Source organism: Rattus norvegicus, chromosome 7 (genome assembly GCF_036323735.1).
Source record: "Rattus norvegicus strain BN/NHsdMcwi chromosome 7, GRCr8, whole genome shotgun sequence".
NCBI classification, from domain to species: Eukaryota; Metazoa; Chordata; class Mammalia; order Rodentia; family Muridae; genus Rattus; species Rattus norvegicus.
Genome location: NC_086025.1, coordinates 9,136,316 through 9,164,245, shown reverse-complemented (window position 1 = coordinate 9,164,245; position 27,930 = coordinate 9,136,316). Strand labels below are relative to the sequence as shown.

Genomic DNA, 27,930 nt, shown 5'->3' with positions numbered 1-27,930 from the left:
GAAGGCCTTCTGCCCCGTGGCCAGCACCCTACCCCAGGAGTCCCAAGCCTCCTGACCTGTACCGCTGGGGTCACCCAATTCCATCCCCTCTCTGCTGTGCCCTGCTGGTCCTGGCCTATGGCTGGTTCCTGCATCAGAGAGGACGTAGGCCTCAGGATGTCTGGCCTTTCCCTACTGGTCCCCAGGGACCTGAGAAGGCACTGTGACCAAGATAAGAAAGACAGGGATAGCTGGGGCTCAGATGCATGGGAATGAGTGTGTGAATGGCTGAGTGTGTGAGTGAATGAGTGTGAATGAATGATGAATCTGTGTAAATGAATGAGTGTGTGAATGAATGAATGGATGGGCTGCAGAATGAGTGAGTGTACTATGAGCCTGTAGGCACTCAACGGCGCCTGTCCCACCCAGCCTTGGTCCTGCTGGCTTAGCCCCTCCCTCCCAGGCCATGCTCATATCCCAGATGGGACCCACCATATATAGATTACCGCACTTTCTGGACTTCTGTTTGGTTTATTAGAGATGGAGTCTGCATGTGTACCCCAGGCTGGTCTGGAACTCTCAGCAGTCCTCCTGCCTCAGCAGCTCCTGAGTTCTGGGATGTCAGCCATGGGTCACCACACCCAGGTCCCCATCACATCTTGCTGGTGACACTAAACATAGCCAGGTTCAAATGCCCTAGTCTGTGTGTGTCCTGAGGCCCAGGCTGTGGAGACAATGTCTTTGGAGGCTCACCAGCCCCTGACTCCATTCTCCTGCAGCAGGCAGAGCTGTACACCCCAGTCCTCCAAGGCTTGGCCACTGGTCACAGAGGCCAGAGGCTTGCCTTTTGCACCTTCCCTAAATCTGGAAACACAGAGATGTTTACTCTTCCCTTTCTGCATTACAACTTATTTATTTCACATAAAAATCCCCACCCCCGGCTTGCCAGGCCTTGTGTCACTGCAGGGACTGTCCCCACTGTCTCTGTGTTTATAACTGCACAATTTGCTGGTGGGCGGTGGGCACTGTTGCTCTGGGCCAGTTGTCAAATGGATCCTGGGAATCTCAGTAAAGAAGTCAAACAGCCTTTCGCCATGATGCTGCTGTACATCTGCCTCTTGCCTCACTGTCCCCCAGGTATCTGGAGTGGTGGTCTCCTATTTTGGGGTCTTCACTGGCCCTGATGGGTTCTGCTTGCCTGTGTCAGTGGGTGCTGGTGATTCCCAAGGGGCGGTGGGTGGTGGGTGGTGGGCGTGCCATGGAGCAAGGAGGTGGGTGGAGCATGTGCCCATTGGAGTTTCCTGGTGTTGGGGGCAGGTCCTCAGACCTTTGGGAACAGCAGGGTTGTGTTCATCCATCCATCCCAGCCACAGAGGTCCTCACATGATAGGCCTGGGCTGTCACCAGCAGCCGCCTAGTCAGGAAAAGCATCAAGGATTCTGTTTCCAAAAAGCCAAGAGGGGGTATCTGTGGACCTGGCCCCAGGGCATCATCTTGGTTCCATCTCAGCTCCCAGCTGGGGCCACACACCTGCCATCTCAGCTCCCAGCTGGGGCCACACACCTGCCATCTCAGCTCCCAGCTGGGGCCACACACCTGCCATCTCAGCTCCCAGCTGGGGTCATACACCTACCATCTCAGCTCTCAGGAGGCTGAGATAGGAAGATCAGGTGTTTGATCCTGATTGAGGCTGGTCTCAATCTGTCTCAAAGCAAAACAAAAGCTCTGTTCTGCACTACTCTCTCAGGTCCCCTCCCAAGGCCACAGAGTAGGGGTCTCGGGGCTTCTGGCAGAGCTCAGATCCATGGATGGTGTTGGCAGGACACTCTGATTCTCTCCAGGTAGAAACCGCTGTCCTGCAGCTATCAGAGGCCAAGAAGCAAGCAAGAAACATATCAGAGGGGACACCTCACAGTGGGGTGGACAGAACCTAGCTTTGGAGGAGAGGTACAGCAGTCTCTCTCTCTCTCTCTCTCTCTCTCTCTCTCTCTCTCTCTTCCTGTCTCTTTTTTTTTTTCTAGACAGGGTCTCACTATGTAGTTTTTGCTGTCTTGGAACTCACAAAACTTTCCCTGCCTCCATCTCCTGAGTGCTGATATTAAAGGCATATGCCACATATGCCACCACTGCTCAGTCTTGAGGGAACCACAGGGAGAGTCCTCCCTGCAAATGTCACCTAGTCCTAATGTCCCTGGGGACAGGAGGCTCCTCCCACGCATTAGCTCAGACTATCTAGCCACCCAGGCAGAGAGTGCTTTGATCCAGCTTGGAGATCAGGTGGCCACAGTGTCCCACCCACTGGGACACATTGTCTTAGGCTCTCCCCCAGATCTCTAGCACCCGCAGCCTTGGGTCTTCACCTTTCTTGTCACTTTCAGACACTAAACTGTCCCCTGCTTGGTGGCACAAGAGTCTGAGTCTGGACTGGGCAGGGGACAGGAAAGTGGACACAACTCCTTCCCTTGGAGTGAGGCGTAAGTTAACATCTGGAGTCACATCTACTTTAAGGAGCTTGGAAATGTTGGGATGCAGTTTGGCGGCCACCAGGCTGATCAATACATGTGCAACAGGCTTGAAGACCCCCAAAGACAATCAAGTGGCAGAACAGGGGATGTCAGGTGAAGATGTAAAGTCCATGGTCATAGCCCTGCTTGGGGTGACAGGAAGAGAGGTCGTCACATTCCACAGAGAAGCAGATGCAGCCTCAGCCGGGGCCACCAGGCACCTGAGGCTCCAGCTAGGGACATAACACGTGGCAACCAAGTCCTCATTGGGTCAGCCCAAAATACACATCTGTGTTATCCTAGCTGGGACGGAGAAGGGCATCTTGGGAATGCTGAGGCCTGGAGGAGGAACCACGGGTGTCACTGCCCAGGTCCAGCTTTGACATCCACAAGCTCAGAATGTGAAAGGGTCAAGAACCTGGTCCATTCCAAGATGTGCTTGTACCACTTTCTTCAAAAGAAAACAGTGAAATGTATTCAAGCAGCCAGAGGACCCTGGGTGCAGAGGGACATAGAGGGACATGATGGAGCCAGGAGTCCTCAGGCCGCAGAGGCACGATGAAGTCGGGGTTCCCAGGGCTTCTGATGAGGGTTACATGATGTCTGGAAAAATCTCTGTCCATCTCTAGGTTCTGGTAAATCAGGACATGCTGGAGGACAAAGGACAACTAGGGTAGGATCTGTGTCAGAGATGGGAAGCACAATCCCGCAGGAAGACTCAGAGTGAGCTAACCTGTCTGTGAAGGGTTCTGAGCAGAGGAGAATGCTGCTGCCAACATTGCTAATGTAGACCCACCCATGTATTCATCCACCCACCCGTCCACCCACCCGTCCACCCATCCATACACACACACACACACACACACACACACACACACACAAATAACTCCAAACATCCACCCACCCATCCACCCACCCATCCACTCACCCACCCACCCATCCATCCACCCATCTATCCATCCATCCATCTGTCCGTCCATCCACCCACCCACCCATCCACCCACCCACCCATCCATCCACCCATCTATCCATCCATCCATCTGTCCATCCATCCATCCACCCACTCACCCATCCATCCACCCACCCATCCACCCATCTATCCATCCATCCGTCTGTCCATCCATCCATCCACTCATCCACTCACCCATCCACCCACCCACCCATCCATCCACCCACCCATCCATCCACCCACCCATCCACCCATCTATCCATCCATCCGTCTGTCCGTCCATCCATCCACTCATCCACTCACCCATCCACCCACCCACCCATCCATCCACCCACCCACCCATCCATCCACCCACCCACCCATCCATCCATCCACCCACCCATCCATCCATCCACCCACCCATTCATCCATTCCTTCATCCATCCATCCGTCTGTCTGTCCACCCACCCACCCATCCACTCACCCATCCATCCATCCATCCACCCATCCACCCATCCATCCATCCGTCCATCTGTTGTCTGAGTTGCATCTGAGCTGCTCATCGATAGCCTTGTCCTGGCTAACATGCCCCACAGGTGGGAGGCAGAAACCCCGAGTGTTATAGTCCTGCTTGGGCAAGACCTGCACGTGTTCACCAGATGTTCAGTCACACAGATTTGAACTGTGATAAGAACCTTCCAAGAAATCTGCTGACCTCTGGGCTATACCCACCTCGTTTCCTGGTCCTCTGTCACCTCTGCTGCCCTGTGGGTGGGGAGGAGACAGGGTGTTATTTGTCGGTCGGTGACCCTGGGCAATTCTCATTTATTTGTTGGGGCCAGAACCATTCCCAGGATGGCACCACCATTTCACGCTTTCAGGCAGAAGCAGGAGTCAGTCTGCACCTGCTGGGTAAGGGACACACCCAAACTGACACAAATCAGGGGCGGCTGTCCAGGTGTCACAGAGCCTGGGAAGGCACTGGTCACACCCTGTTTTCCCACAGTGTCCCCTGGGGTCCTGTCTCAGCCTGCTGTCCTGTGCATGCGCACCTGTCCTCTTCTTCCACAGTCTCTGGTTTTTCTTCAGACCTGGGCAGGAGGAACTCGGGCTGCGGTGGCCGAGCGCTGTGAACAGAAAGAGTGAAATAACAATGGGAGGCAGATGGGTGGCAGTGGAGGTTGGGGCTCTAGGAGTAAACTGGCCTTGCCAGCCTGGGCTCATGTTAGAATTTTGTTCCTCCTGGTATGTTGGAAGGAACCGATGATCCAGCATGGGGCAAATGTGACCCATAATGCAAGGAGTGAGGAAATATGTAGCCCAGGCTAGCCTGGAACTCACTATGTAGTAGAGGATGACCATAGACTCCTGGTCCTCCTGCCTCCTCACCCCAAGTGCTGTCACATCAGTTTATGTGGCTCTGGGGACAAGGCTCAGCAAGGCCAGCACTCTGCCAATTGAGCTGAGCACCAGCTGCTGCCCTCCCCGGTCCAGACTTGGACGATGTGGGCAGCAGGAGGCGACCTTGCTGATCACAGCATCTGCCGCCCAGCACTGTGGAGACTGAGGCCTGGATTGGGAGACCAGCCTGGGCTGCCAAAGGAGACCTTGTCTCAAAAGGAAAAACAAAGTTAAAATGGAATATCCTCAAGTGGGTCACCGCGCTCAGGGAGAGACCACATCTGCAGCTGGGACAGCACGGGGACCTGCTGGACTCTACCCACTGCTACAATGCCTCCCCCATGAGATCACTAGGCTCTTACCCAGCATGAAGAGGAATACAGTTCTGACACCATGCCAGCAGTTTAAATTGGACAAGAGGCGCAGAGATGGGGGCAGGGAATGAATGGACACCCCGTCCCCTTGTCCCCATCCAGGAGGAGGGGCTTCGTGTGGGATGGGAAGTTCCAAAGTGGGGATCAGAGGCAGCACAGCCCAGTGACTGCTCTGCTGTACACTGGTGACAGGCCAGTGAGAGAAACAACAAAGATGAACACACAAGGGCCTCACACCTAGTTCTCAAGGTCTGGCAGTTGTGTGGTATGTGACTGTGTGTGGCCAAGCCAGTGGGTCCTTAGGGGACTCCCATGCCTGAGACCCAGGGCACAGCCAACGTTATTTGTATGAATACGAATTTTGGGGTCACCCTGTTTGTGCTCTGAGTTGAGTAAGGCTTTCAACATAAATGAGGGAAGTGGGGCCCAGCGACATGGTTTAGAAGGTAAGGGGGCTTGCAGCCAAGTCTTAATGACCCAAGTTCAATTCCCATTGGATGGAAAGAGAACTGACTCCGCTCAAGTGATCTCCGCACGAGTGCCATGGCTTGCACACCCACATCCACAACAGAGAAATAGTAGCTAACAGTCTTCTTTGTTTCTGTCTTTCTTTTGCTCATTTTTAACTACCCTCCGTTAAAAGTGCTGAAGACAGAGTTCAGGGATAACTACTGGTCAGAAAATGTTTCTTCAAGCAAGCCCTGTTCCCGTTACGAATACAAGGTTGCCAGAGTCGTGTAGCTCATCTGGTCTTGCTAATGCACGTGTATCTCAAGGACTTCCGGAGACCTGGTGTGAGAGCCCAGACCTTTTGTGTGTATAAGGGTGCATATGTGAAGGTCATAGGACGACTTGCATGGCAGTCATGTTTCCTTCCACCATACGGGTCCTAGAGAGCAAATTCAGGTTGTCAGGCCCGGGAGCAGCCCCAGTGCAGGCTGAGCTATCTCACTGGCCCAGTCCACCTCTTTTAGATGGGATAGCTCACTGAACCCCAAGCTTGCTGCTTCAGATAGACTGGTTGACCTGTGAGTCCCAAAAATCGGTCTCTGGCTCCCTCGTTTTTTTACAGATTGACACAGCTTTGCCAGACATGTTACATGGATGCCGGGAATCTGAGCTCAGGTCTTCACACTAGCCTGCCAGCACTACCCATCCCCCCTTAGCTGTCTCTACGTCTTTTTTTTTTTTTTTTTTTTGGTTCTTTTTTCCGAAGCTGAGGACTGAACCCAGGGCCTTGCGCTTCCTAGGTAAGCGCTCTACCACTGAGCTAAATCCCCAGCCCCCTGTCTCTACGTCTAAAGGTGGAGTCGAGCAGTGAGTCGCCAGCGACAGAAGCCACCAAGCCAGCACTCAGATCCCCGGCCCTGTCAGGAGGCTGTGCACACTGACCTCTCCCTCTTGGCTCGGAGTCTCTGTTCTTCATATCTGAGGGAAAGAAACACAGGTACAGTGAGTGATACTCAGGGAGGGTAGGGCCTTGCCCAGAGCTGTAAGGGCCACAGAGGCTAGGCAATGGGGACTGGGGATATGGAGAGGGACCAAGCTTCAGTGTGGGATTGGCTGAACTGTGTGTTGAGATGAGGTTTCAATGGCCAGTTTTCTGTAACATGTAATTTTTAATTGGATTTATTTAACTAATATATTTGAGTGTGCTTAGCATGCAGTTCCCACAGTGGCCAGGAGGGGGCGTCGGGGCCCTGGAGCTGGAGTAACAGGTGTTTGTGAGGCACCATGTGGGTGCTGGGAACCCAACCTCTGTCCTTTGATGGAGGAGCGGGTGCAATGACCACTGAGCTGTCATCCCCTCCACCATAGTGCTAAGTAACCCCCAAACTCGGGGACCCTAGAGGCCAGAAGGACACTCACTGCAGGACACAGGCTGGCAGCTGCACGTGCTCCATGGGGATGAGCTGCTCCAGCTCCTCGAGGCTGTGCACATACTGGATTTTACTGATGAACTTGACACTGATGGATGGGAATGAGAGTGCAAACAAGGGGTCACCAGACAAAGCCAGGCCATGCCACACCCAGCCCGCCAAGTTGCCCATGCTGGCCTCGAACCCACAACCCTCTTGCCTCAGTCTCCTCCCCAGACTTTTCCCATGGATTGTTCCAGTGGTCGGTGTGGACTGTGATGAATGACAAACACTTCAGATGTGTTTTTTTTTAAAGAAACATTTACTTACCATGTGTGCACAAATAAAAGTCAAGAGGACAGCTTGAGGGAGTCGACTCCCTCAGTCTAACATTCGGTCTCAGGTATTGAACTCAGGCTGTCAGGCTTGGCAGCAAGCTCCTCTACCCACAGAGTCATCCTGACAGCCCTTTGGATGAATCCTTATTTTAAAGAAAGAAAATTCTCCCCCTAGCCTGGTGGTACATGCTGGCAATCCTGGCACTCAAAGAACTGAGGCAGGAGGATTGCCATTTTAACACTGACCTATCCTAACCCAGTTTTAAAAGCAACGAGGGTCAGAACAGATGACTCGGTTGTGCAAGCACCAAGACAAGTTCAAATCTACAGGAGATGCATAAGACACCAGATGGGGTTACAGCTATAACCCCAGAGCTGGAGAGACTGAGATAGGAGGATCACTGTGTCTCCAACTGCAGGCCTGGCCAGTTCCATGAATCTCAGGCTATGAAGACAAAGTGGTGGGTGGAAATCCACTGACCCTCAGACATGCACCCAGGGCACAGCGGCCAGACCGGAGTCCTAACTAGGACAGTCACCATGTCCTACCTGATGAAGGGCCGGGAGATGGCCAGCACGGTGCGAATGAACCAGGAGGGGTGGACGATGATCAGGGACTTTAGATTCTTCCTCAGTCTGTGGGGAGAGGAAAAAGGAAGCCATTTTCACAGGTTTGGGGTGTGGGAGCCTGATGGAGACAAGGTAGACCAGTTGCCTCCTTCTCTCCGTAGCCTGTCATCCCAAGACCGCTTAATAGGCTGCACCCTCACACTGCAGAGCGGGCCTTCCAGCTGAACAGATTTAGAAACCTTGGGATGTGTCAACACCAGACAGCAGGAGGGCCACACTGTACAGTCCTGAATTCTAGGAAGTGCTTTCGGATTTTAAAAATCTGTTGGGGGGTTGGGGATTTAGCTCAGTGGTAGAGTGCTTGCCTAGCAAGCACAGGGCCCTGGGTTCGGTCCCCAGCTCTGAAAAAAAGAAAAAAGAAAAAAAAATCTGTTGGAAGCTATTCAGGAAACTCAAAAGCGAAAAGAGCCCAGAACTCACTCACTCACAGACAGACAGACAGACAGACAGACAGATAGACAGACAGAAATAATACAACTTGATCACTGGCTGGAATATTATTCAGCCATGAAAAGGGAAAGGCCTTCCTCCTGTTGCCTCTCTAGAGAGGTTGACACTTGAGGACTCAATTCTCTGAGACACAGATCAGACACAGAAGGCCACACACTATCCAGTGGTCCCTAGAGTCATCAGCCACCAACAGCTACTGGCAGGACTCCTTCAAAGTTTTCTCCACCTTGGCCTTGGGCTTCTGCTCCCTGGACTGATTAAGAACGCTGTTGCTGGTTAAACTTCCTGCCTCAGTGCCCCGCCCCACTCCACCCCACCCCAGAATTCTCACCTCCTGTCAATCATGTGGTAACACTTCTTCAGCCAGCCAATGCCCGGCATCCTCCTCCGGGGCGTGGCACCATTCAGGTACACGATCATGTAGTCCTCAGCCACTAGCAGCTCTAGGCTGCTGATGACGTACCTGCCCACGGAGTTGAAAATGGTGTTGCATGTGGGGACACCGAGGGTTAGGACCTGTGTGGGACCCCAGTGTTATCTCTGTGCTCAGTATTCCCATCTGCCTTAGAGTCTTGCTTTGTAGACCAGGCTAGCCTGAAACTCACAGAGTTCCAACTACCTTCTGCCTCCCCTTTGGGTTGGGGGCACCAACTTACAGGAAGAGATTCTCCATGATGTAGTGGTAGTCTGGAGAGCTGCTATCTGGCAGGAAGCAGGCCGCAAAGACGATGATGGCGTTGAGACCTTCTCCGTAGTATCCTGGGAAGAGGCGTCCTGGTGAGTGCCACAGTAGCCCAGGCTAGATCGTGTCCCCCCACTCCCTGAGCAGTGCCAGCTGGTAGGGGGAATGGTGCCCACCACCGTAAGCACCCCAGTGTGTGGTCAGTCATCTGTGGAACCTGAAACTTGAGAGGGCTCAATGTTTCCACCCGTTAGGTGAGCCCGAGGTCCACAGACCTCTGATGGAAACCGAGTCACTGTGTGCTCCCAGGTGACATGGGAGGAGAGGGTCCCGGGGCCAGCGCACCTCCGTGGGTCACCACCTTCATGTAGGGCCGGATCATATGCAGGTCAATGCGATGCTCCTGCTCCCCGATGATGACAGTCCGCCACAGACGGCCATTGGCTGCACTGCCGTCTTCCCCAGAGCCGTCCCCAAACAGGTCTGCGCTGTCACCAGGCATGTTTTTAGCGGTGGCCACTGGGGTGTCATCTGCCAGAGGGTCAGGGGGAATGTGAATCCATGTGTCTTGTCCCAGCATGCCTTCCCTGCAGACATGTATGCACACACGCACACAGAGACAGACAGACACACACGCACACACACAGACAGGCAGACAGACCGACACGCACATACACGCACACATACACACGCACAGACAGGCAGACAGACACACACAAGCACACATGCACAGACAGACAGACAGACAGACCGACAGACACACACGCATGCACGCACACCCACACAGACAGGCAGACAGACACACACAAGCACACAGACAGGCAGACAGACCGACACGCACATACACGCACACAGAGACAGACAGACAGACACACACGCACACACAGACAGGCAGACAGACCGACACGCACATACACGCACACAGAGACAGACAGACAGACACACACGCACACACACAGACAGGCAGACAGACCGACACACACACACACACGCACACACGCATACACACACACAGACAGGCAGACAGACACACACAAGCACACATGCACACAGAGACGGACAGACAGACACAGAGAGTCCGACAGACACACACGCTCACAGACAGACAGACAGACAGACAGACAGACAGACACACACACACACACACACACACACACACACTGGTCAGTGTCAATTGTGAACATGGCAGCGTCTGGAATCCTGGGAGCACCCGCCATAATTCCCCAGCACACACGAAGCCCAGGGTTCAGCCCTGCATCCTGTCAGAAACACTGGACACCATTCTAAAATCTTTTTTTTTTTTTTTGTTCTTTTTTTCGGAGCTGGGGACCGAACCCAGGGCCTTGCGCTTCCTAGGCAAGCGCTCTACCTCTGAGCTAAATCCCCAACCCACCATTCTAAAATCTTAAGGCTGGGTGTGTAACCTCACATGCCAAAAGGTGGTGAGACCCACCCTGAATGTGGCCGCCATCCCAGGCACTGGAGCCCTGGACTGAAGAGAGAGAAGGGAGCTGAGCTCCTGGTAGGCACCACGGTCAGCTGCCTCGGTCTCGGGCCTCCATTCCGGCCATGATGGAGAGCAACTGTGACTTGCTGTGGCTACATTGCCATCTCCCATGGGAAGCCGCCAAGACGGCACCTAAGCCTGACTCAGCCACCACTCAGAGGGCCATCAGACCCCAATCACCACCCAAGCCTCATCAGACCCCAATCACTGTTTTGCTCTTTTTCTTTTCTTCTTTTTTTTTTTCTTTTTTTCAGAGCTGGGGAACTGTTTTGCTCTTAAAAAAAAAACAAAACAAAAAACAAACAAACAAACAAACAAACAAGGGTTGGGGATTTAGCTCAGTGGTAGAGCGCTTGCCTAGCAAGTGCAAGGCCCTGGGTTCGGTCCCCAGCTCCGAAAAAAAAAAAGAAAAAGAAAAAGAAACAATATTGAGACATAAATCAGGCCGACTTGAATCTCAGCACTTGACAGGCAGAGGCAGGCAGATCTCCGTGGGTTGGAGGCTAGCCTGGTCTAAAGAGTGAGTTCCAGAACAGCCAGGGCCACAGAGAAACACTGCGTCAAGGAAAAAGCAAATGAATAGATAAAGATAAATAAAATTAAAAGGGCCTCCGAGGGTATAGCTCTCCCCAGCTGCCCCGCTCCAGACTATTTGAACCCTGCTCAGTCATCCTCCTGGGCCCTGCAGGTGCTAAGCGAGAAGACACGCCCCTGCACATGGGTCGATTTCTAACTGATGTCTGGGATATGCGGCCGTCCATCCCCTGGTTTACAAGGCTCCGTGCTTAACTGAACCCCATTCTAGAACCTTCTGTTGACATCTAGTTCCCTCTGCCCTCTGCAACTCTGTGGATAGGGTCCCTCTGGACCTTGTTCGTCTGTGGGAACCACTGTGAGAAAGTGGCCACTGAGGCTGAAAGAGGCCAAGTGAAATGGGGGGTGGGGGTGGAGGGTGGGGAGGGGAGGCTGGGCAGGGCAGCGCCCACCATTACCTTCCCACTCAAGCTCATTGCCATTTCCCAAGAACTCCAGAGAGTCAGTTTCATCTGGCGTCTCAATGTCATCCACATTGATGTCCAGGTCATCAGGGGTGTCGAGGAAGTCATCAGACAGCAGAGAGCCCTCACTTTGGTCCAGAGAGATGTTGATCTCTGGGGCCACCAGCGTCTTTCTCTTCCGATGTGCTCCACTCAGGTTTAGGGTGGAGGGAGGAGCTGCCAGGCCACAAGCAAGAAAGAGAGCTCACTCTCCCTGCCACAAGATAGGGTGTTGTAAAGCACAGGCTGACCTCAAACTCACTGTGTAGAGAGGATGGCCTTGAACTCCTGGTGTCCACCTTCCAGTGCTGGACCCCAGGGCTAGCCCCTGCCTAGGACCATCCAGTGAGGGTTGGGGAATGGTCAGGGGTGGAACTCCCTCCTTATTGTTGTAATAATCCTGGTTTTTGTTGGTGTGATGGAGTGGTATTATTAGAAGGTGTAGCCCTGAGCTGGAGAGATGGCTCAGCAGTTAAGAGCACTGACTGCTCTTCCAGAGGTCCTGAGTTCAATTCCCAGCGACCACATGGTGGCTCACAGCCATATGTAACGGGATCCAATGCCCTCTTCCGGTGTGTCTGAAGACAGCAACAGTGTACTCACATAAATAAAATAGATTAATTAATTTTAAAAAGAAGGTGTGGCCCTGTTGGAGTAGGTGTGGCCCTATAGACATGGCTTTAACACCCTCATTCTAGCAGCCTTCAGATGAACATGCAAAACTAACTTTCAGCTCCATGCTGCAATCTTGATGATAATGGACTCTGAACCTGTAAGTCAGCCCCAATCAAATCTTGTCCTTATAAGAATCACATTGGTGGGGTTGGGGATTTAGCTCAGTGGTAGAGCGCTTGCCTAGCAAGCACAAGGCCCTGGGTTCAGTCCCCAGCTCTGAAAAAAAGAAAAAAAAATCACATTGGTGGGCTGGAGAGATGGCTCAGAGGTTAAGAGCACTGACTGCTCTTCCAGAGGTCCTGAGTTCAAATCCCAGCAACCACATGGTGGCTCACAACCATCTGTAATGGCACCGATGCACTCCTCTGGTGTGTTTGAAGACAGCGACGGTGTACTTATATATAATAAATAAATACATCTTAAAAAAAAAAAGATGTAGGGCTGGAGAGATGGCTCAGAGGTTAAGAGCACTGACTGCTCTTCCAGAGGTCCTGAGTTCAAATCCCAGCAACCACATGGTGGCTCACAACCATCTGTAATGAGATCTGATGCCCTCTTCTGGTGCATCTGAAGAGAGCTACAGTGTACTCATATATAGTAAATAAATAAATCTTTAAAAAAAAAAAAAAAGAATCACATTGGTTATGGTGTCAGTTCACAGTAGTAAGACAGAAGTTGGTACCAGGGACTGGGGTATTGCTGTCATAGGCCTAACCATGCTTTTGTCTGGAAGAATGTGGATTTGGGGACTTTGGATTTGGAAAGCAGTAGAGGCTTAACGGGCTATCCTAGCAAGAGTATGGAAGATTTTGTTACTGACAGTGATTTGAATTGCATGGATCTGGCCTAAGAGGTTTCAGTGGAGAATTTAAATATGTGGTCTAGAGACTGTTCTCGTGGTATTTTGGTGAAGAATGAGACTATTTCTTCCCCTTGTCAGAAGAGTCTGCCTGCGGCTAAGGTGAAGAGTCTCAGATTAATTATATTGACAAAGGAAGTCTCAGAGACGCCCATCATAGACTTTGTTCTCTGGTTAAATCTCATGAAGAACATTCTAAACATCGTAGCAAACTGAGAAAGGAAAAATATAAAATATATAGTTTGAGTTTTAAAGGGCTCCAGGAAGGGAAACGGAGCTGAATCCTGTGTTGGAGGATATTAAATTGAATTAAGGGAGTGGTGACCTTGGGGCAAGATTCACCCAGTTAAGCTTAGATCCAGGCATGGCAGTGCAAGCCTTTAATCCCAGGAGGCAAAGACAAGCAGATCTCTGAGTTCAAGGCCAGCTTAGACAGAGCAAGTTCTAAGTGAAGAAAACTTGAACCAGGTTTTGTGGTCCACACCTTTAATCCCAGTGCTTAGGAGAGAGACAAGCAGATCTCTGAGTTCAAGGCCAGCTTAGACAGAGCAAGTTCTAAGTGAAGAAAACTTGAACCAGGTTTTGTGGTCCACACCTTTAATCCCAGTGCTTAGGAGAGAGACAAGCAGATCTCTGAGTTCAAAGTCAGAGCAAGTTCCAGGACAGCCAAGCTTAGCCAGTGAAGGAGTTGGAGAGCAGAAAGCTGGTGATAATGTAACAGAACAAGGGAACCATGTTCCAGCCCCAGCATGTCACAGAACTGGCAGCTTTGGCCACATGGCTCTGGCCAGAGTAAAAGGGACTACGCCCTCTGGTGGCTTGCATGAAAATGGCTCCACAGGCTTAGAGCCGGACATCATTGGTAGTGTGGCCCTGTTGGAGGAGTTATGTCCCTATAGGGGTGGAACGTTAAGGTCTCCAGTGTTCAAGCTCCACCCAGTGTGGCTCGCAGTCTCCCCTTGCCTATGGATCAAGACGTAGAACTAGGGCTGGAGAGATGGCTCAGCGGTTAAGAGCACTGACTGCTCTTCCAGAGGTCCTGAGTTCAAATCCCAGCAACCACATGGTGGCTCACAACCATCTGTAATGGCACCGATGCACTCCTCTGGTGTGTTTGAAGACAGCGACGGTGTACTTATATATAATAAATAAATACATCTTAAAAAAAAAAAAGACATAGAACTCTCAGCTCCTTCTCTAGCACCAAGTCTGCCTGCGTGCTGCCACACTTCTCACAATGATAACGGACTAAACCTATAAACCTCTAAGCCAGCCCTGATTAAATGTTTCCCTTTATGAGTAAGCATTGCCGAGGCCATGGTGTCTCTTCACAGCAATAGAACACTAAGACACGTCTAGTGGTGAACTCTTCTCTTGGCCTCAGGAGCTCATCGTCCATATATTCTGATCTGCCTGCGCAGCCAAGGAAATCCCCCTGCCTCAGCCTCACATGTTCTAGGCAAATGCCTCCACGCTCAGACATGGATTAAATAAATATATTTTGTAACTGAAAAAAATTCGTGAGCAGGTGTGTGTGGGTACACGGGCAGTGCCCTGCACAGGAGTTTCCTCAGTCTCTCGCCACCTTGGGTTTTTGAGATGGGGACACTCACTGAACCTGGGCATCCGTGATTAGGATAGACCAGCTAGGTAATGAGTCCTGGGTATCCTCCTGTCTCCACCTGTGCAGCGCTACCATCACAGATAAGCTCTACCTTGCGTGACCTCTCTCTACCAGGGTTTGGGAATCTGAACTCAGGTGCTTGTCGCACTGAGAACCCCACCATCAACCCCTGGCGTCCTGATTGGAAGCACATCACCTGCACTTCATCTCTGGGGGATCAGAGACAGAGACATCAGAGAACCATCTTAAGGACACACAGTCAGACATGGTGCCATTTTCAAATGGGAGTTCTCAATCGTGGGCTCTTACCCTTGTTGGCCTTGGTGCACAACAGTACCTCCCCCCAACTCTCCACCCTGCAGGCAGCCCCAGGCACCTGAGTACCCTGAAACCAAGCTCCTCATGTCTGCATTCCACATGCTTACAGGAGGAGTCTTCCACCGTGCCGCCCAGGTGATCCTCCCCGGTGTCTTCTGGGAGCGGTCTGTGGAAGCCGCCGGGAACCAGCATCAGAAATACAGCAGGAGGAATGCATTGAACGGTGAATGACGGTGACAGGTCCAGCCAAAGGAGGAAAGAGAGAGGGGGAGAGAGAGAGAGGCAGGGAGGTTAAGAGCACTGACTGCTCTTCCAGAGGTCCTGAGTTCAATTCCCAGCAATCACATGGTGGCTCACAACCATCTGTAATGGGATCCGATGCCCTCTTCTGGTGTGTCTGAGGACAGCGACAGTGGACTCACATACATTAAATAAATAAATCTTAAAACAAGAAAAGAAAGAAAATTCAGTCAGATCAACACAGTAATGCCCCAGCCTCTGCTCTCCCTCAGCACAGAGTTCCAGAAGCATCCACATGGAAGGATGCCTCAGCCCCCAGCCCCTCACTGCAGGATTCTGGACAGGAGCTCTACTCGAGCCGACACACGCTCCCTCTCACAGATACCTGAAGGGGGTCCTATCTGTCTCCTCCTGGCTCCCTCAGAAACAGTGGGACACGTATTTCACAGAGAGAAACCTGAAGCAGGTCACAGAGCCCCCGGGCTCGGGGTCACTGCATGGAGTGACTTTGTGCTCTCGGCGGGGTGGTCAGCACAGGGCAGCAGCCTGTACTTCAGGGTGGCCCCAAACAGCCAATCCTCTTACATTGGCTTCCCGGTGTCAGCGAGACCTTGTCTCCACAATCAATCAATAAATGAATAAATAAGTATTTTCAAGATTAAAGTCCAGGAAGGGGTGGCGTACACTTTTAATCCCAGAACTCAGGAGGCAGAGGCAAGCAGATCTCTGTGAGTCTGAAACCAGCCTGGTCTACAGAGTGAGTTCCAGGACAGCCAGGACTACACGGAGACACCCTGTCTCAAAGACAAAAATTAAAAATGAAAGAAGATGTGCATGTTCGTGTGAGGCTGGGAAGATGATGAACAGAAGTCCAAGGGACTTAACTACATAGGAGACTATAGGCTAGCCTGGGCTACCTGACACCCTATCTCAAAAGTAAGCAGTGAAAAAGCTGGGCCAGTTCTGGACTGTGGAGTCAGCCTCTGCTATGTGTGCCAGACGCTAACTCCTTAGCTGCTCTCCCACGCCAAAGTGCTGGGTAAAGTAGTACTGAACAACCTTGCACTCTGAGACAGGGTCGCCCTGGAGTTACCGGACTGAGAGAGGTTGGTCCAGGTTGGGTGCTGATGAACCAAAATCCTTGCCTCTGCCTCCCCAGCACAGAGGTCAGAAGCCCACGCCTCACCCAGATGCTCATGGCCCCCTAGGGATTTGGAGTCAGGTGACTTAGCTAGTCACTGAGCCAGCCCAGCAGTAACCCCAGTTTTGGTTTTGGTTTTGTTGCAAGAGAGTTTCTCTTTATATTCCTGCTGCCCTGAAATTCACTGTGTAGACCAGGCTAGGTTCAAACTCAGAGATCCTCCTGCCTCTGCCTCTGCCTCTGAGCCTCAGCTTTTCAGGGAGGCAAGAGACTGGAGAGAGGCATTCAAGATGGCCAGCATAGCTGTAGTGGTGAATTTAGAATCATCTGGAAGCTTGGCTGGGGACCATGGGAAAGTGAAGTGAGAAAGATACTTAGCTACCTTTTTCTGGTTTTGCTTTCCGTGGGTCAACTGGGAATGAACACGTTAGACAGAACATTCTTGAGATAAACACCCAGTCAGTTTTCAATTGTGTGAGTAGCATGATGAAATCCTATTGTTTTGTGTCATGAATCACCACTTAGGTCAGAGCTTCTCCTCTGTACCTGCTGTGCTCCTGTCAGCTCAGGGGCTGTGTTAGCCATTTATCATGTTGGCCATCACAGACTCAGAGCAGCCATGGCCACAGGACTTTTATTTTATATACTTAGTAATGGCTTCAGAGTGTTACTACATTCAATGTGCCCTAAAGAAATGAGGTGAGGAGAATTTGGAAAATTGATGTTACCAAGCAGTGGTGGCACACACCTTTAATCCCATCACTGGGGAGGCAGAGGCAGGCAGACCTCTGAATTCAAGGCCAGCCTGGTCTATAGAGCTACAGGATAGCCAGGGCTACAAAGTGAGACTGTCTCAAAACAAAAACAAGAACTCAATTGACTTCAGGCTGGGAAGATCCAGAGCTGTAACCCTGTACGAGTGACTCTCAGGGCTCCGTCCCCAGCTTCCTGTAAACCAATCAGGCCGAGAGCTCCCTGCCATCCTGTTCCCAGGGCTAAGACAGGGGTAGTGAGAGTTCAAAGCTTTCTTAGCTACAGAGATAGTTCAAAGCTAGCTTGGGCAATGTGAAACCCTGCACCAAAGTGAAACCAGACACACTCATTCTCTCTGTGTGCCTCTCTATCTCTGTCTCTGTCTCTCACTGTCTTTGTCTCTGTCTTTCTCCCTCTCCTTCTCTGTGTCTGTGTCTCTGTCTCTCTAAGTGTCTCTCTGTCTCACTGTCTCTCCCTCTCCGGGGACGGAAGCACACAACTCTGGGTGGTTCCCTGTCTGAAAGACTGTGCAGCACACAGGGATCTCTGTGAGGCTGCAGCTGGGCCGGGGTCCTCAGAGGCCTGGTGGGCCGAGTGCCAGGCTGGCATGGATGTAGCATGACACAAGGGAGTATTTATCCGGAGATGGGTGGGGACACTCACTGCCACGGTCTCATGGATAAGGACATCCGTGACTGTGCATAGCTGGACATCACTTGCTGGCCAAGGGGGCCAGGCTCAGGGGCTTCTAAAGAAACACACACTTCTGCCTTTTGTCTCTTGTCAAGAGTCTCACAGAACTCAGGAGAGCCGTGAACTCCCAAAGTATCCAAGAATGACCTTGATTGGACTCCATGATCCTTCTGCCTCCACCTCTGAGTGCTAGGGGATGACAGCCATGAATTTGTGTGCGTCTGGGATGGATGTCGGGACTTCCTGCATGCCGGTGCACTGCCCTGGTCCTCGGACTTCCAACCTCCACATATATGCTTTCTTTCTTAGTTTTCCAAGACAGGGTTTCTCTATGTAGCCCTGGCTGTCCTGGAAGTCACTCTGTAAACCAGACTGGCCCCAAACTCTGTCTCTGCCTCCTGAGTGCTGGGATTAAAGTCGAGCCTTTCCGCCACCTGACCCTATTTGTTTTTTAACTCTGTGTATTAGGGAAGTCAGTGCCACGATCACTTTGTTGTAGCGGTGAATTAGTTAAACTGCTTTGGCTCCCAGAGGGGCTCATGAGCCCTGCACCTGCCCAAGAGCTCTCTGGATTCACAAATGAAACACACACACACACACACACACACACACACACACACACACACACATGCAGGCACGCACACTCACTCGCCAGCTAATTTTGATATGCCCTGACTAGCTCAATGGTTAAGCACTTCTAAGTTTCCCAGAGTCTAGCAAACTGTCCCCTCTGGTAATCCTGTATTAACATTTTTAAATTTTATATTTCATCTCTGCTACTCCGCATCCAGTGGGGGAGTGTCCCCTAGAGCTACTTTCCAGAATTCTTCCATGGCTGGTCTGGTTCTTTCCTGCGGCTCTTAAATCTGATCCCTCCTAGTCATAGCGATTCACCATCTCCCACCCGCCCGCACAAATTCAAAGTCCCGCCCCGCCTCCCTGCCCAGCCAATCAATGGCTGTACAGCAATTCTTCATTATCGATGGAAGCCAGCTGGGGGCGTGGACCCTCAGTTCTGGAAGCACAAGATGAAGCATTAGAAACAATCCCCAATACTTTGTCTCCATTTGTTCTTGAGAAAGGGCCTCTCAATGGCCAGGATAACCATGTCTGCATGACCAGACACTATGTCTGGTCGGCAAGCTCCAAGATCCCACAAGATCAGATCACAAATGGCCTCTTGGCTTCTTCCCTGGGCTCTAGGGCTTGAAACTGGATCCTCAGAAATATATTGCAAGTACTTTACCCTGGAAGTCATCTCCCCCAGACTTGTTTTTTTTCAAAATAGTATTTCTTTCTCTCTCTTTTTTTTGAAGATTTATTTATTTTATGTATGAGTACACTGTAGCTGTCTTCAGACACACCAGAAGAGAGCATCAGATCCCATTATAGATGGTTGCGAGCCACCATGTGGTTGCTGGGATTTGAACTCAGGACCTCCAAAAGAGCAGTCAGTGCTCTCTTTCTTTCTTTCTTTCTTTCTTTCTTTCTTTCTTTCTTTTTTTCTTTCTTTTTTTTTCTTTTTTTCGGAGCTGGGGACCAAACCAGGGCCTTGCGCTTGCTAGGCAAGCGCTCTACCACTGAGCTAAATCCCCAACCCCGCAGTCAGTGCTCTTAACCACTGAACCATCTCTCAAGTCCTCTCAAAATAGTATTTCATTTATCTCAGGCTAGTCTATAAGTTGCTATTCTGCCTTTGACCACGCCCCAAATCCCTCCCTGGGTGATTCTAGGCAGGGCTCCACCCCTGATCACGCCCCAGCTTTTGAGGGGTGTAGGGGAGAATTACAGGTGAGGGCTCCACCTCTACCACACCCCTGTCCCCTCACTGGGGGACTCTAGGCTGGGGTTTTACTCTGACCACGCCCCTAGACACTCAAGGGGAGATTTCAGGTGGGGCTCCATTCCTAACCAAGCTCCTCTGCTATTTGACACAGGGTCTTGCTCTGCAGGCAGCTCAGGTTAGCCTGAACTACTTCTCTGGCTCCCTCTGTGGAGAGCTGAGCTGTGAGCCTTGGTCAACACACCCAGCCTGGCTACAAGAATTCCCTGTCTGGTAGTCTTGGTAGAAGTGCTTCCAGAAGACTCTGACACCATCAGCAACAATTGCTGTTGCTGCCAGGAGTGACCCGGGGACCTGATGACAGGGACGCTGGCGCCCTCACCTGGGCAGATCCTCATCCTGCCATTCATCCCTCACGTCCACATTTTCCATTCGTAATGTAGCTTCTGTGGTCCCCATGAGAGCTGGAAAGAAAGCCGACTGGAGGCTTGGGTGACCCAGAAGATGATCTGGGGGAAAAAAAAAAAAAAGAACAGACTGAACTAGACAGCCATGACTGCAGCCTCCCACCCGCGACACGCGTCTGTGTGGAGCTTTGACTGAAGTAGAATTCTAGTTCACAGATGAGCACACACGGGACTTAGGTCATCTCCTCCTGTGTATAAACTCAGGCTAACTCATTCCCCCTCCTTTTCCACCAACCTCAACTGTGGAGGAATAAAAACCAAACCAAACCAAAAAAGCCTAAAACACAGCCAACTGGAAGAGGGGGCAGAGGCAGAGGCAGACGGATCTGAGTTCAAGGTCAACTTCCAGGACAACCAGGGATACACAGGGAAAGCTTGAAAAACCAAAGAAACAAAACCCACCAACCTCATTCATAGTATGAATGACTGTCAGGGTCATTTTCCCATTGTGATCAGCGCTTTAAAAAAAAAAAAAAAGGAACTTCTCTTTGACCAGCTTCTATTGGATCCACAGTCCAATCATAAGAACTATAGTAAGGGCTGGAGAAATGGCTCAGTGGTTAAGAACATTGACTGCTCTTCCCGAGGTCCTGAGTTCAAATCCCAGCAACCACATGTTGACTCACAACCATCAGTAATGGATCTGATGCCCTCTTCTGCTGTGTCTGAAGACAGCTACAGTGTACTCATACATAAAATAAATAAATCTTTTTAAAAAGAACTATAGTAAGAATTCTGGAATTTTGGTTTCTTTGGGAAACAGAGAAATGTTGTAAAAGTATGTTTTTCCTTTAATCCCTGGTGCGGGATGTGGGGCTGCTTCGGACCATCTGGAGCAGCTGACTGTAATTTGCCTCGTGCTCTAGCAGAGGTGTGGTTTTCCCAGCTATTGATAATTTGTGTGGTTGTGCGACCTTTGGAATTCTGGTGACTTTTCAGAGGACATATAAATGCTAGGACCCTGAGACAGGATGGATGGGGTGAGGTTTGTTAGTAGTCGTGGTCAAAAAAGAAGCAAAAAGAAAGAAATTCGATTCAGGGATCTCTCTCTTCTCTTTCCCTCTCTCTCTCTCCCCCCTCTATCCTTCTTTCTCTGGTACTGATGGGATGAAACGGCTATGCTGCCTAAGGAGTGGGGAAAAGAAAACCTACAAAGTAGCAAAGGCCAGCTACAAGTGTTGCCCAGGGTGGGGCTCTATAAAGAAAAAATGGAAACATTGATTCCAAATGCTGCAAGGGAACAGCAGGGAATGAAGAAATGTTTGGGTTTTTTTTTTTCTCAAGATGTCAACAAAACATTTATTGCAGCTGCTACCACTGGGATGTCCCCTGCTTTGCTCCCAGAGGGGATTTTCTGGGGTTTTTTTCTTTTTCTTTCTTTTTTCTTTTTTTTATATTGTTTCAAACAAAGGTTGGGAAAATTGCAGGTGGAAATGGGGGGGCCTGAGAAACAGCAGCTACAACATGGCTGAAATGGAATAACAGAAGGGGTCACTCTACTCTTCTGAAAGGGTTGCAGAGTTCGGGGTGCAGCTGGAGAGGTTGAGGGTGGAGATGGCAGCACTTGGGAATCAAGGAGCACCAGAGAGAGAACAAGGCTCCGTCTGGGTGACTGGGAGAGCAGGCAGGTGTTTCCGCAGGTGAAAAGGGGGAAACAACTTCACCAGGAGAAGGTCCGGTCAGAGAGGAGCTGGAAAAGCAGGAAGACAGGCTGATGGGAGAGTTAGGGAAGGGGTGGCCTGGGGTTAGGAGACCACCATCAGCTTTTCCAGTGCTCATACAGCGCATGCCTGCTAATGGTGGGAACACAGTTATGATGAGATGGGATGGCGTCCTACAGAAACGATACACCTAAGGCCTTTTAAAGAGGCTATGGTTTCATGTGGGATGCATCTGCCTTATGTGAAACAAATTTTAAATAACTGGGCTACTGAAAATGGAATTATTCTCTGGAACAAGACATCTCTAAGGGCAATGCTAAAAAAAAAAAAAACAAAAAACAAAAAACAAAAAACAAAAACTAGGAAGAAGACCTAGGCTTCCAGGCGTATGCAGGCAATGTGATAGGGTTGCCATTGGACCAGTGAGTATAGATCCAAGAGAGATATTCAAGGCAATTTCTTACCATTGAGACATGGCCTTGGGGACCTGGTTTGAGGCCCTGTGACAAAAACTACAGGCCATTTCAGTCAAGGAATAGCACACAACAAAAAGAAAAAAACTTTAAATCTAAGATATAGAGTTGATAGTGTTCTGCTTACTTTAAATTTTATGAATGTTAATAAGAAAGCAGCCGAGAGTGGGGTTGGGGATTTAGCTCAGTGGTAGAGCGATTGCCTAGGAAGCGCAAGGCCCTGGGTTCGATCCCCAGCTCCGAAAAAAAGAACCAAAAAAAAAAAAAAAAAAAGAAAAAAGAAAAGAAAGCAGCCGAGAGACACTGGGTTACAGAAAAATGAAACTGTGGAATTAAATCAGCCTATGTATTATAAGGCTGTGTTAACATTGTGGAATGAAAGCCTGCGGGCTGGAGAGATGGCTCAGTGGTTAAGAGCATTGACTGCTCTTCCAGAGGTCCTGAGTTCAAGTCCCAGCAACTACATGGTGGCTCACAACCATCTGTAATGGGATCTGATGCCCTCTTCTGGGGTGTCTGAAGACAGTGTGCTCACATAAAATAAGTAAGTCTTTTAAAAGGGGGGGTGTGCTGAGAGTTCTGGGATTTTGGCTCTTTGAGAAACAGAGAAATATTTGAGTATATGCTTTCATTTTAATACCAGGTGTGGGATGTGGGGCTGCTTCAGACTGTCCGCAGCAGCTGACTATGATTTGCCTCGTACTCTAGCAGAGGCGTGGTTTTGCCAGCTGCAGACAGTTTCTGTGATTGTGTGACCTTTGGAATTCTGGGGACTTTTCAGAGGACACATAAATGCTAGGGCGCTGAGACAGGATGGGTGCCTTGTGGTTTGTTAGTAGCCAGGGTTGAAGAAGAAGGAAAAGGAAGGATTTTCCTCATTCTTGTCTCCACTGTTACTTTGTTTCTCTTCTATCTAGTGATGGGGGAAGGGGTTGTGAAATTGGGGGGACAAAAGGTAAAGAGAGAACCCACAAAGAAGCAAAGACCAGGTACCAGAACCACACAGTGGAAGAGAGAACTGACTGCCAGGTTAGGTCCTGACCTCCACATTCTGTCAGTGCCTCAGTTTCTCTGTCTGTTAGTAGTTGGATAAGTCATGACTTTTGGGGTGTCCCCTGAGCCTGTCACTCCTCATTCCCACACTCCATAAAATCATTGGCTTGTGTGTGTGCATGGTGTGCACGTGTAGATGGAGGTTATAGGTCAATACTAGTGTCTTTGTCACTCTCTGCTGTTCATTTTGAGGCAGAGGCTTTCTGCACCAGTCCAGGTACCCTCCAGTCTCTGCTTCCCTAGGGCTGGGACCCTTTTTTAGTTCCAGACTTATTTTGTGTATCTATTTTGCCTCCATAGATATCTATGCATTGTGTGCATGCCTTGTACCTTTGAAGGGCAAGAGAGGAGGTGTCTGATCTGGAGCAGGTCTTCTGCAAGATCAGCCAGTGTTCCAACTACTGAGCCACCTCCCTTCCAGCCCCAACTGTGTGTGTGTGCGCGTGCGTGTATGTGTGCATGCGTGTGTGCACGTGCGTGTGTGCATGCGTGTGTCTTTCTTTGTGTAGCCCTGACTCTCCTGAACCTCACTATATGGTCCCACCCCAGCCCAAGTGCAAGGATTAAAGGTGTACATTGCCAACTTGGTCACCTTTACAGTTAGTTATCTATTTTGACAGTGTGCTGTGTTTGTACTTCTTTGACTGTTCAAGGGGGTCAGAGGACAACGTGGAGGTCTTGGGTCTCTCCTTCCACTATGTGGGTCCCCAGCAAACTCAAGCCAAACAGGTCTTTACTGGCTCAGCTCTGTGCACCCAGAAGCCACCGTGGGGGGCTTTTTCTGCAAGTGCTGCAGATCAAACTCCTGTTACAAGGTGAGCCCTTGCACCTCTGTCTGGTTTGTGAACCAGTAGTTACAACTGGGACGGTTCCTCCACCTCCCTCACCAGCAAGGCATTGGACAGCATGGTGCTGTGCTGCCATGGAGACTCCCCAGACTGTCAGATGAAGCACTTCGTGTTGGCAGCCAGTGTTGGGAGGACAGACACACACACACAACTAGGGATGCCCCCAAACCAAACCCTGGCACCCACAGGACCATGTCTGCTACATCATATCTTTCTTCTTATTTCTATGTTGACAACAGGATTCCAGGGTCCAGGGCTTACTACCAAGTCACCCCTAGTCAGTTCCCTGATCCGATGACAAGGGCCACTGCCCAGCCTAGCAATCAATGCTCACACAGCCATGTATGGCTGGTGTCTAGGGTGTGTCTCCAGCAGCCAGTAGATGATGGCCAGCAGCTGAGAGGTGCCTGGGAGACTTGGAGTCCGGAGGAGGCGGGGCCCACTTGAATGTCATCACTCATTCATGAAGAAGACAGTGAGACACAGCAGGAGAAAAAAAAAATCTGTCCCCCAGTGTGTCTCAAACCTGGGGTGAGCAGCTGGCCTCCCCAAGCGCTGAGTCAAATCCATTGTGTCTGTGCAGGGAGGTGACATGGGTCCTCCGTGACCCTCATGAGCAGGAAAGGACCCCTCTCATCTACACACTTCCTAGACCTGGGTGTGGTGGGTGTCCAGTAGATGCCAGGTGACAGTGAGGGACCAGGAACCCCCCAAAATCCAGGATAAACAGTGCAGGTCCCGGCCGGTGGCCATGCTGCTAAGAACCCACCCTTTTTAATGTATATGCAGTGCTGATTTCTCCGAGCCGCAGGCAGGGTTATAAATAGAAAACACCCGACACCGGATGGGAGGTTTACCGCCCTCAGGATGCTCTGCCAAGAACTGGGGCTCTAATCCTTGGGCTCTGCGTTCCCTCACCCCACCCCCGACCCTTCTGGCTGGCGCAGTATCTGCGCTGGGGTGCCGCCAGCGTCTCCCCAGTAAACCTTTCCACACCTGGGCTGGAAGGAAGGGACAAATGACAATTTAAATTTCCAGTTTGCAAAAGGCCCACTCACCTCGGTGGCGGCGGCTGCCCGTGCGCTGTCACTCGGACACAAAGGCGGGCATTTCTTGGTGGTACCCAGGCGAGGGGCCTGGCGGAAGGATGCTCAGGGCCAAGTCCACATCCGAAGAAGGTCACCCAGGGCGACGTGGCCACGCACACCTGTGAGGCCCAGCTGTAGAAGGCGGCGCCGTGGGTTAGTAGCAGCACCCCTGTCCCCCTTTAGTCTCCGTGTCCCCCGCCATCGCGGCCCAGGCCTGCTGCGGCTCTGGCTTTTCCCTTTCTGATGGCTGAGGCTCTGTCTGCCCTCAGATAGTGAAGGAAGCTGCTTTTGTGTGCAGGGGGCGGGCTCAGGCCTGATAGACAGCTCCAGCATCCCTACCTGCATCCTCCTCTTCCCATTGGCTGAGGGGAAAGCATCTCTCTCAGCCATGCCCAGACCAGAGCGGGTGCAAAAAAAAAAAAAAAGGAAGAAGAAGAAGAAAAAGAAAATCTCTGAGATGGTGCATCTCACTTATGCAAAACCACAAGAGAAAATAAATAAAAATAAACGGAGTCGTGGCCTGGCTCTTACGGGATGGGGGCGGGGAGCCTGCAGGGCTCTTTGGTATAGGGAAAAGAGACGCCCTTGAAACCATCTTTGAGGGAAGAGAAATGGAGGTTTCCAGATCCCCCTTCCAGGGTGAGTCAAAGGGTCCCTTATTCATCCAGGACAAGACTGGGTGTTGGGATGAGGCGGCCCTGGCTGACTGTTTTTTTAGATGCACTGGGTCTGCGCTACCGTGGAAACAGCGCCCCCTGCAGTTGCTCAGAGGAATTCTAGAACCTGATGGAAAAATGGACAGCTCCTCAGCACAGCATCTACAGTCGGATGGAAAGACAGTTTGCATCCTGGTCTCGAGTACTGGGACCGCGGAGGCAGGGGGATTGCAAGTTCAAAGCCAGGGCGGACTACAGAGTGAGCCTAAGTTCAGCTTGGCAATTTAATGAGACTCAGAAGTGAGACGAGGGGTCATGGGGGATAGTTCGGCGGGTGTGCGTGGACGTGTCAGGAAGGCGTAGAAGTTGGGGCTAACTGAAAAGCAGTCGGAGAGCCATTGATGTCAACTTCTGCCCTCTGCATGTGCGCTGACACATGCACACACATCCCACCAACATAAAGAGAGTAGTGGGGGGCGGATCGAGGTGAAGCCCCGCCCAGAATTCCCCAGTGATGGTCTGGGGGCGTGGTCAAGGGATGGAGACTCACGAGAATCCCCCCCTCCCCGAGGATCTGAGGGCGTGAGTGGTTCTGGGGGAAATGAAGAGTAAACTGGCAATTTGATTTAGCAGCTGGGAACTGCGGTCGGTTTCCAGACGTTACCAGAGGTAAAAGAAAGCAGAGAAGGATCTTCCCAGGGTTCATAAAGAACTAATCTGTCCAGACTTTGGTCCTGGAAAGTAGGAGAGAATACATGTTTGGGATTTAACCCCCACCCCATTCACTTATTGTACTTTCTTATTTTCCCGGGTAACCTCGCAGGGTAGTGGATCTCCAAGGTTCTTTCTGCACATCCTGTGACTTCCTGCCACACGTCTTTGCCTGTGCTGTCAGTGCTCTCAGACCTCCGACGTTCATATAATCACATGTGAGTGTAGATCAGATAGTCTCCCTGCAGGGTTGGGGATTTAGCTCAGTGGTAGAGCGCTTGCCTAGCAAGCACAAGGCCCTGGGTTCGGTCCTCAGCTCTGAAAAAACAAACAAACAAACAAACAAAAAAAAAAAAACCCAAAAAGATAGTCTCCCTGACTATAGGTTTGTTCTAAGTGTTTCCCACCGTGGAAAACGTGTGGCTGCCCGTCTCACTGAGCACGAGGCTTATTCAGCTGTTGGTATGACTGTCCCTACCGTCGACTTTCAGAACCTTCCATCTATCCACACTGCGGCTGAGGTCCACCCCACACTGTCTCCATCATCCCTACTTCCTGTATCCCACTTCCTGTGTCTGTCAGTCTGAGGACGACAGGGACCTCCTGGGAGTGAGATCCTGGCCTGAGTGTCCTTTTGTGCCTGGCTCGTCTCGCCCTCAAGGGCCATCCATCCATGTTGGAGTAGGTGTCAGGGTTTCCTTCCATTTTCTGGGCTGAGCATTACTCCATTTTCTGTGTTCCCTTTAGTACACAAATTCACCCTTCTAGAACAAGTTGGAAACTGTTGGACTCCCCGGGAGCAAGTCAAGGGCACAGGGCTTGTAATAAATAGTAGGTGGAGAAGTCATATGTAACTCACGGTCTTCTGCCTTCTAGAAAGATGTGGGCCACACACCTAAGCCGGGACAAGGATGGTCACGTGCTACCCACCCGCCCTCTCGGCCTTGGTATTCCCAAGCTGTCTGTCTAAGAATCAGCCAGTTCTCCGCCTTGCTTCATAGAAGACTTGAGGAGGGTGGCGGTGTGCATGAGCAGGTGATGGGGCTTGCCGCCAAGCCCAACAACTGGAGTTCGATCCCTGATCCCTAGGATGGCAGTCCGGGGGATGGGGTTGGGGATGGGGATGGGGGTGGGGTACCGACTTTCCCAAGATGTCCCTTCATCATCATAGAGGCACCAATTAGGCCTCCTGAACAGG

At 51.0% G+C, this 27,930-nt stretch overlaps 1 protein-coding gene and 1 long non-coding RNA gene across 2 annotated transcripts; one reads left to right on the top strand and one right to left on the bottom strand.

The window, feature by feature from the left end:
* Positions 1-1,996: 1,996 nt before the first annotated feature.
* On the bottom strand, positions 1,997-25,761 carry Atcay (ATCAY kinesin light chain interacting caytaxin). The gene is given in 13 exon segments (NM_001040190.1): positions 1,997-3,133; positions 4,144-4,176; positions 4,464-4,538; positions 6,579-6,614; positions 7,056-7,154; positions 7,933-8,019; positions 8,795-8,926; positions 9,120-9,222; positions 9,491-9,676; positions 11,645-11,866; positions 15,273-15,331; positions 20,158-20,284; positions 25,336-25,761. Coding segments are annotated over 12 exon segments (1,119 nt in total). The 5' UTR covers positions 20,235-20,284; positions 25,336-25,761; the 3' UTR covers positions 1,997-3,123.
* On the top strand, positions 3,807-10,135 carry LOC134479805 (uncharacterized). The gene is made up of 2 exons (XR_010053552.1): positions 3,807-6,633; positions 7,005-10,135. It is a non-coding gene; the product is annotated as an uncharacterized LOC134479805 (long non-coding RNA).
* Positions 25,762-27,930: the final 2,169 nt, after the last annotated feature.